The sequence below is a fragment of the Gossypium raimondii genome, chromosome 9, assembly GCF_025698545.1.
Source record: "Gossypium raimondii isolate GPD5lz chromosome 9, ASM2569854v1, whole genome shotgun sequence".
NCBI classification, from domain to species: Eukaryota; Viridiplantae; Streptophyta; class Magnoliopsida; order Malvales; family Malvaceae; genus Gossypium; species Gossypium raimondii.
In genome coordinates, this window is record NC_068573.1 from 13,298,171 (window position 1) to 13,306,967 (window position 8,797).

The 8,797-nt window shown below is 39.0% G+C and overlaps 1 protein-coding gene across 2 annotated transcripts; it reads right to left on the reverse strand.

Moving 5' to 3' along the window:
* Window positions 1-205: 205 nt before the first annotated feature.
* Window positions 206-7,687, reverse strand: LOC105798474 (uncharacterized). 2 transcript variants are annotated; one of them, XM_052620459.1, is made up of 11 exons: window positions 7,380-7,687; window positions 6,634-6,696; window positions 6,450-6,544; window positions 5,347-6,192; window positions 5,180-5,252; window positions 5,017-5,067; window positions 4,056-4,847; window positions 1,507-3,969; window positions 1,342-1,414; window positions 953-1,104; window positions 206-859 (listed from the first exon to the last, which is right to left on the reverse strand). In XM_052620459.1, exons 1-11 carry the CDS (start codon window positions 7,453-7,455, stop codon window positions 525-527), a joined length of 5,019 nt encoding a protein of 1,672 aa, XP_052476419.1. In that variant the 5' UTR covers window positions 7,456-7,687; the 3' UTR covers window positions 206-524. The 2 variants fall into 2 exon arrangements, with proteins under 2 accessions (XP_052476419.1, XP_012484000.1); XM_012628546.2 differs by having other exon boundaries at window positions 4,930-5,067.
* Window positions 7,688-8,797: the final 1,110 nt, after the last annotated feature.

Below are 8,797 nucleotides of genomic sequence, written 5' to 3' on the forward strand. Positions count from 1 at the left end.
TAGAAATAAAATTAAATTATTTAAACTCAACCCAATTAAGCTTTCCTTCCATGATTTGTTCATATACAAATGTTTTTGGTATAACAATAAAAAGGTTAATACATTTATAAATAATAATAATAATAATAATAATAATAATAATAAACCCTCAATTACGCACATACTCTAATCGAGTATACTCGAACTCAGCTTACTCAAGATTGACTTAGAAAATAACCAAATCAAATTTATACTTCTATAAAGTCGAACTCAATAGCTTGTAAGTACATGTATATCTCATTTACGCCCCTAATAACAAAGCTAATTCCATAATGCAACTGGACATTATTTAGGCATCGTGAACCTAATTCTTACAGAAACGAAAAGTGATCACACATGTTGCTTCTTCGAACAAAAACTAATTCTTTTTCAGAAAATAAAAAATCAATCAATTGCCTATGCTACTCAAATATGCTGTACAACAATTTGCCTACAAAAGAGAGGTTAGAGGATTTACATGGAATGTACATAGTAAGTGGAGGTTGTCAATCATCAAGGCGTTGGATCTCACCCATCATTATACGGTTGCTGGTGACTTTGAAACCCAGTAGAGCAGGATCAATCTGTCTTCCCTTTTTCCCTTTCTTCTTGCCACTTCGTCCAGCTTGTGTTGCACCATCAGAAGGTTCCAAAGAAGTGCTGTTAGCTGCCTCAGTCCCACGAAGAACCGGCTTCTTTAGAATCTCAATGAATGATGCTTCAGACACTGCAGCATCATTGCAAGATGAGGTCCTCCTAAAACGGACGTCTTTCTTGCTAGATGCCTGAGTTTCTACACTCCTCATCGTTCCTAGATTCGCCACCGTCCCCTGTCTTCCTTCTGAATAAATCAAACACAAGATCCAGTGAATACAAGTGAAGAAAATGTCATTCCATCTTTTGTATAACTAGAGAAAGAGATATAAAATCGTACCATCAGAAGTTGCAAGGCTAGCAGAATTATTCTGATTAACAAATGACAGTGAGCTTTGATCAGAAAAGACATCCTGGGACGAAGAAACCCGTGGCACAGGTGGGCATTTCTGTGGAACTTTGTCAAGCCCCTTTGGCAGCATTGAAGGTAACCTATCAATAACAAGAGGATCTTTATACAGCTTTGCAAATAAAGTTCAAAAAAGCCGAGTCAAATGCTAATAGGGAGATGTATCATAGATGTGTAAATTATCAAACCAAGAACACAACAAAATCAACACAAAATATCCGGTATTGACTCCTACCCATTGTCGTAGCAGCAAATTTAGTCATGATAATGGACATTAAATAGTAGTCTCTTATATAAACCATTTAGTAAAAGAACCACACCTATCATTAGAAGCATCTTCTCCAGCTGACTTATCTACTCCAATTTCATACCCATACAACCTGACACTTCCATCTGCACCATTTCACATTTAAGATTTAATTCATATAATAAACAGACATTTACCTAAGTTGAAAAAGGAATAAAAAAATAGTTTGGCAGATTACCGGTTCCAAGAGAACTATGCCGGCTATGGATGCCACTTGGTAGGTCACCACAGTCCAAGGTTGCCTCTACTTGTTCTAATACATTGTCCTCAGACCCTGACACAGAACCATTCCTATTACTCATGCCTTTCATTCCATTTTCGTTGTCTTTTCCTTCCAGTTCTGCTATTTCTATATCCACAGCTGATTTTCCCATCAAGCTAGCATCTGCATAGCTACTACGAGAAGGATCTTCAATGCCCAACAAGAATGACTGCTCTTCTGCAAATGAGCCAAAATTGGCTTTAAGAGGCAATCTTTCACAGTTAACCATGTGGTTGGCAGATGCGCTTGGAGAAACTCCAAACAAATGATCTTGCAACAAGGCACTTGAATTAGAATTTTGAGGGCCTTCCGGAAACAAGTTGTTCACATGAACTTCCTGATTTGGAAAATGATTAAAAGGAAAATTGGAAGTTTGTTGCTCAGAAACAGGCCAAAAGGTTTCCCGCCCTCTGGAAGATGAAGTAGAATTCTGACGATCGATTTCTGATGATTGCATAGATTGAATACCAAGTTTTTGGTAAAGAAGGTCCAGTAAAGCCTTCTTAGAGTTTTCATTAACCCCTCCAGCTGATGCCCAAGCACTTGAATCAACTTCAGACTCCCTTCTTTGCAGTTCTGCTTCAAGATTTAATTGTGGTATCTCTTTTGCAGTCCAACTATTTTCTAGCTGCCCATTTTTCCTAGCATGGAAGCTCTCCATTGCACCAGGATGAGAAGCATATACATTGCCTAAAACTTGCTGGTAAAAAGAGGGGTTACCTGAAGAAAATGGATCCAGTTGGTTGTTGGAGTGCATATAAAGATGTTCGGCTAGATCTAGAGAATTTGCATTGTCTACTTTCATTCCAGGAGCAGCTACAGGAAGAGTCAACCTGCCAAATGCTGTGGAGTTGGGGTCAAAAATCCCTCGCTCTGGTAGGTCCTGCAAAGCATGATTCTGCTTAAGATTGCAGATATGCTCTTCAAGAGATGATAGCCTCTGCTGGTAAAGATCTGAAGCATTAAACCCTACAGATTGAGCCTGATGATGACTGCTAGGGTTCCCAACAAACTGACCAACATCATCTACAGACAATGAACCGGCAAGTCTTCTATCCCCCTCCATTCCTAATTGTTGCCTAAGTGCCATAGATAATTGCTGCGCTTGCAACTGTTCTTGTTGAAGACGAAGCTGATGCTCTGAAGGAAGCATATTGCCATACTTTGCCTGTGACATGAAATCCAAAAACTCAGCCTGCTGCCCTTGGAGTGCACCATGGTTAATCTTCACTTGGATGATCTGCTCCAGCGATGAATCCAGGTGCCTTGAAGCATGAGGATTCTGTTGCAATTCAGCAAGGAGATGCCTTCGTAACTGGACCTGATCGATTATGTTGTCTCTAGCAGCATCAAATATGTGCTGACCATAACCAGGATCAGGCATCTGATGCTGCAGCAATTGATCACAAAGCAATTGCTGAGCTTGAGAATGTGGCAGCTGTAGATGTTGCTGCTGCTCCTGTAACAATTTAATTTGGTGGTGACGAAGCTGCTGCTGCCGCTGAAGTTCCAACTGCTGCTGCTGCTGCAGCTGTAGTTCCAACTGCTGCTGCCGCTGTAACTCTAGCTGCTGCTGCCGCTGTAGTTCCAGTTGCTGCTGTTGCCGCTGAAGTTCCAGCTGCTGCTGCCTCTGAAGTTCCAACTGCTGCTGCTGCTGCTGCTGCTGTCGCTTAAGTTCCAATTGCTGCTGCTGTCGCTGAAGTTCCAACTGCCGCTGCTGTTGAAACTGAAGTTCCAAAAGGTGTTCCATATGAGGATCTGAATGATGGATTGATCTCTGGCGGTTGAGATTTTTGCTCAGCATAAGATCGAAACCCTGGACATGCTCCACATCAAATCCAGCTGAATATGGAAAGCGATGAGAGAAATGATTTTCCTCTTGAAGTGGCTCATTGGGCAGCTTTTGTGACATTAGCTGACGTAAAAGGCCAAAACTATTGTCCTCTTGCTCCTTGTGAGACGAGGGCCAACCACCAGTAGTTCCTAGATGAATGTTAGGGTTAGACAAAGCATTTCTTCTATAATCATCAGGCCAAGCCTCACGAAAAGAAGTCTGTTCAGGGACTGTACGAACAACGCTGTGATCACTAAAGTTTGTCTCTCTATCAAGCCAAGGATCTAAAAACTGCCCCCTATCGCCGATGCTGGAAGCTATATTAGATGATTGAGAACACTTCAAACCAGATGGGCTCCTCAACTCAGACATCAACAAACCAAAGGGATGCAGCTCGTCATCTCGATGAGAAGGTATATTGGTTTTTGAAAATTCATCTGTAATGGACAAATGGCTTGCAGGATTGCCAAAAGGACCTTGAACTTCACCAGAAATTTTAGAAGGATCAACCCCCGCACTTGTGGGCCTTCCATGAAAAATAATTTCTGTAGCACACAAGAGGAAAGGAAAGCATTATTAACAAACACAATAAATAACAAAATCAATAATAGCTCCAACCTATTAAACTTACCCTCTTCTTGAGCAGCAGCAAATTCATGGAGGCTTTGATCTTCAGAAGACTGATACTCAGAAGGATAACTTTGAGTAAGTCTTCTGAACTGAAAATCAGTTCCAGAAGTCTCAACAGCAGACAAAGACTGCTTATGGTCACATCCAATGTCAGACCCCTTAAATTCAGGAGCAGAAGCAGAAGTAGATATGGTCTCACCCAAGCTACCTTCAAAAGAATCGGGTAATTGCATTCTCATAACTGCACTACCACTGGATGCAGAACCAGAATTCATGCTTAGGTGTGGCATGACATCACCAAGTTCTTGGAAAGGAGATCCATCCTGAGCATCTGCCAATCGAACAGGCAAGTCTGTACCAAAATAACCTTGCTCAAACCATGAAATTATGTCAATTCCCAGATATGGTCCCTGAATTACCCCTTGAGGATCAAGATAGCACAAACTCAAATCCTCGGGAGGGATAACACTTTCCAGTGAATGTGCCTCATAATTTCCCTTAATATCTATCTGGTTATGGCTTAGTGTAGCCCGTAGTGATGAAAAATCAAATAGAGAGCCTGAGTCTTCAGGAAGCTCGCCACCCTCTCCAAAATGAATGGATGATTCCTTATCCTCCAACCTAGGTAGCTTTGGCATTTTCAAATCAGAGACTTGTCCTTTATCAATAGATTTTATATCATCAGCATCATTTATGGAGCCATCAATTTCCCCATCTGATATCAAAGCATGGGTTACACCTGTGTCAGATGGTAAAACACGTCTCTGCCCACCTTCTTTTGTACTATTTATTTCTGCAAGGACAAGCAGAACAAATCAAGAGTATATTCTCAATGGACTGCTGGTAGTCGACAACTAGAAATGATAGTTTCCTACCCTCGGTCACAATCATCTGTGAATCTAAGGCATAACATGTCCCAGCATGATTCCCTAGATAAATATTGTTTACAGCAGCATTCTCACCTGATTCAACACTATCCTCCCTGTTAAGTGTAGAACTTTGTTTCCCTCCACCTGAAATCACATTAGTAAGTTCCGGATTAGGACCAAACAGAAACAAAAAATCAGAATCTCAATCATATCTAGTTACTGGGCAAAACACTAAAAATCAGCATTTAACCCTTACTTGTGTCTCTAGCTGTGTTGTACAACACTCCACTGCTTGTAGCTTTTCCCTTCCATATATCTCCAAGGAGAGCCTGCAAGAATCAAGCAAGAAAATTAAATGCAACCACATAGAAGGATAAAGATGAATAGACTTTTATTCCATAAATCAGATTATAAGCTTGATACCTCTTCCTCTGCATCAGGAGGAACAAAAGCTAAAGGCTCAACAGTTTCTTTTTGAGTTATTGGTGATAAATGATCCATCTCATCAGGTACAGTGAGAAAATTTGGAGCAGTCTTTTGCTTGCGGTAAATATCAAGCAGTTTTCCTCTAGGGTAGCAATATGTGTTAAATGATTTGTTTTTGTCCAGAGGACAAGATCCAATGACAGAAGCAGATTTTGGCCTCCCAATTTGTAGGCTTACATTAGCATTTGATCTACCTCGTCCTGCTGCAAACCGCACAGTTGATACCTCCACTCGTCCCCTCTCTAAACCAAAACCTGGAGCACTGTGATGAGAAGCAGCCCCACCTGCATGAATTTCCAAACGATGTCGTGGTCTCCACTTATCACGAGAATCATTGTCACGCTCAGAAGCTATGCGCCCCCCACTTACAAAAGCTTGTTTGTCAGTAAGGGCTTCTTCCTTATCAGCTTCTGTCCTCTTCTCAGTTCGAGAATCCTTTTCTTTGTCTTCAGGACCCCATCTTGAAGACCACTTGTTGTCTCTTCGAGATTCATGTCCTGAACCACGACTATTAATATCATTCCATCTCTCTGAAGAAGTAAGCTTGTTTTCAGAAACATCCCTCATCGATGAAATATCTGCCCGACGGTCTTCTTTTCTGCGATCCCTTCGGCCAAGTAAGCTCGTTTCTCTCTCCTCTTCACGCCAACGGCGACTGCTTTCAAGATCAACTGCAGTCTTCCTCCGGTCTTTCTTGTCCTGAGACGCATCCAGACGCCAACTATCTTTCAGATTGGAATCACCAGAGGTTCTATGGGACAACGAATTTGTGGCTCTTATATCCTGTTAGAGTAAGTAAATTATACCACAGAAAGGATACAAACCAAAATGAGAATTTGTCATAACATAAAGTCAAATATAAATTTGTAATCAGCATTCAGTGATAGATGCCAGTCTAACTTAGTTTTACGTGATCAGATATAATTTTTACCCAAACTTTCGCTACATAAAGGTAAATAAAACTAGAGATCAACACATTAAACCCTCGAATGGAAATGAACTATGTACCATTATTAACAAGAGAAAATAGAGTTCCATACCCCAGATATTCCAGTAGCTAACATCTTAGAATCAGATGGTTTAGAGTAAAGCCACTGTGGAGACAAAGGTATATTGCTCTCTGAAATTGCTTGATCTGCTAGGGAAAAAAGGTAAGATTTTACAACAAATGAGAACTTAGGCTTTTAAAATGCAAAAACATCAACATACGACAAATAGCATTACCTTTGGTGCCCTCAAGTAACCCCACGTGTCCTTTGTCCTCCAAGTTCCCATCCCACGCTTCACCTAAAAATAACAATATCTGAGATAATTAATACATAGGTTAATTTGGCAGAAATCATAACCTCAACTTTCAGCCTGTCTCTATGGAGTCCTAAAGTATCAAATTATTTGAGAACGAACTGCCAATTTTCCTAATTGAAATAGGTGATCCTTTCATTGAATTCAATCTGTCGAAATAATAAGAAGAAGACATCCTACAGTACCATATCAACTTCAACGTTGCAGTTTATATTTTGCAATAATTAAGATAAGCAACTAAACTAATCTTCTTGTTCTTTCATAAAAGTACTATCCATTGTCTGGTGCATCTAAATCGAAGGTTTAAGCTTAATATAATTCCACATAGAAACAATTGTGCACTTCCTTTTTTTTCTAATTATAATCTCTTATAACAACACAGTAAAAAGAAACAGAAGGTTTCAACAAAATCGAACGAGATCTTAGGGGCAAAAATAAATAAACCATGAACGAAATCTGAAATCTAGATTTAATAAATTAAACCAAACTAGTAAATTTCAAATAATGAAATATTCCGGAAGAAAAAAGAATAGAATAATAGGGGAAAACGAAGAGATTGAATTGAAATGGAAAGCAATACAATCAGCATGCAATAAGATAAAATTAGAGGAAAAAATGAGACAAGTATTTGATCGGAAAGAGGAAAGGGATAAGAGAATGTAGAATACCTTTGAGAGAGGAGTGGTCGAAGCTGGTTTTGGAGGAGAGGAGATCATCAGGTAGATCTAATTTTCCGTCAGCCATCGAGAGAATATAAAAAGCAGAGATCGTAGCGGAGATACGGCGGCGTTTAAGATTCTGAAAAAAAGGCAAAGGCAGAGAGAGAGAGAGAGAGAGAGAGAGAGAGATCAAATGGGTCGATGAGAGAAAAGGGTCTGAAGAGAGGAACGATTTTGCAGAGAGAGCGTGAGAGAGGAATTGCTAGGTTAACAATAGCTATTTTCTTTTAGTTATTTTTTAGCTTTGACAGAGATAGAGAAGGACCTTGAAAATTAAATAAAATACTATATAAATATCTCTTAGATAGTATACTGCCATTTGTGGGTTTTGTTTATAATAAAGGGAGGGTTGATTCCTAAATAGCCCCTTAATTTTGCTATTTAATTTTTGTAATTTTTTTGTGTTTTTAAGTTCTTAATATTTTAATTTGCACACTAATGTGCTCTTACTTTTTATCTTTATCTAAATTAATCCATAATATTTAATTTACAATAGTTTTGGCATGGGAGAAATTGTTTTTTTAAATAATTATTAAAAAATGAAATTCATCTTTGGAGTTACTTTCCCTTAATTCCTTTGGATGTAAAATTTGATTACACAAATATAAATTCTAATTTTTTTTTCTTCAAGTCATTTGCTTTTTCTATTTTGTTTTGCCCAACGGTGGTAGGTGTCAACTTCCAAGTTGGCTACCTCCTTTCTCTCTCTCCTACCAATTTTTCTTTCTTCTCCCCATTCACCCTATATGGCTTTTCTCTTTTTAGTTTGTGGATCTAGTTTGTGGGTATCTTTGTCATCTTTTATTATAGATAGATGACGGTGTCTGTCGTCGTTGAAACTCTACCGGCCTCCAACAGTTTATCTTGGAAAGTGGGTGCCTATTTTCGTCAGCTTTTTAATTTGTTTCTGTTTTGAGATATTTCAGAATAATAAATAATTTTACAAGTCAATTTGGACTCGTGTTGCCTTAAGTTTTATATGTTTGTTTTCCATTGTTTAATAAGTCTTTTACTTTTAGAAGTTTTTGTCTGCTCCTATAGCACATATTTTAGTCTTGTCTATGCATGTAGTCTTGCTTGTGCAAGTAATTTTAGGGATGGTTTTGTCATTTTCCTCTCCAATTTGGTGGATGCTCAGTTCTTTTTTTTTCCCTGCCACTTTAGACTATCCAAGGCTAATTTCTTTAGTGTAAGTGCTTGCAATCACTCCAAATATGTCGTGCTTGAGGTGTGACAGAGCCAATTGTTAATGTGTCATAATGTTCATTTGTTGTTGAGATTGAAGCCTTTTTTGTGTTGATGGAGTTGTCTTTCATAGGGATGGAAAAACTCGAACCGCCCAATGAATTCCAAACTGATCCTCTCCA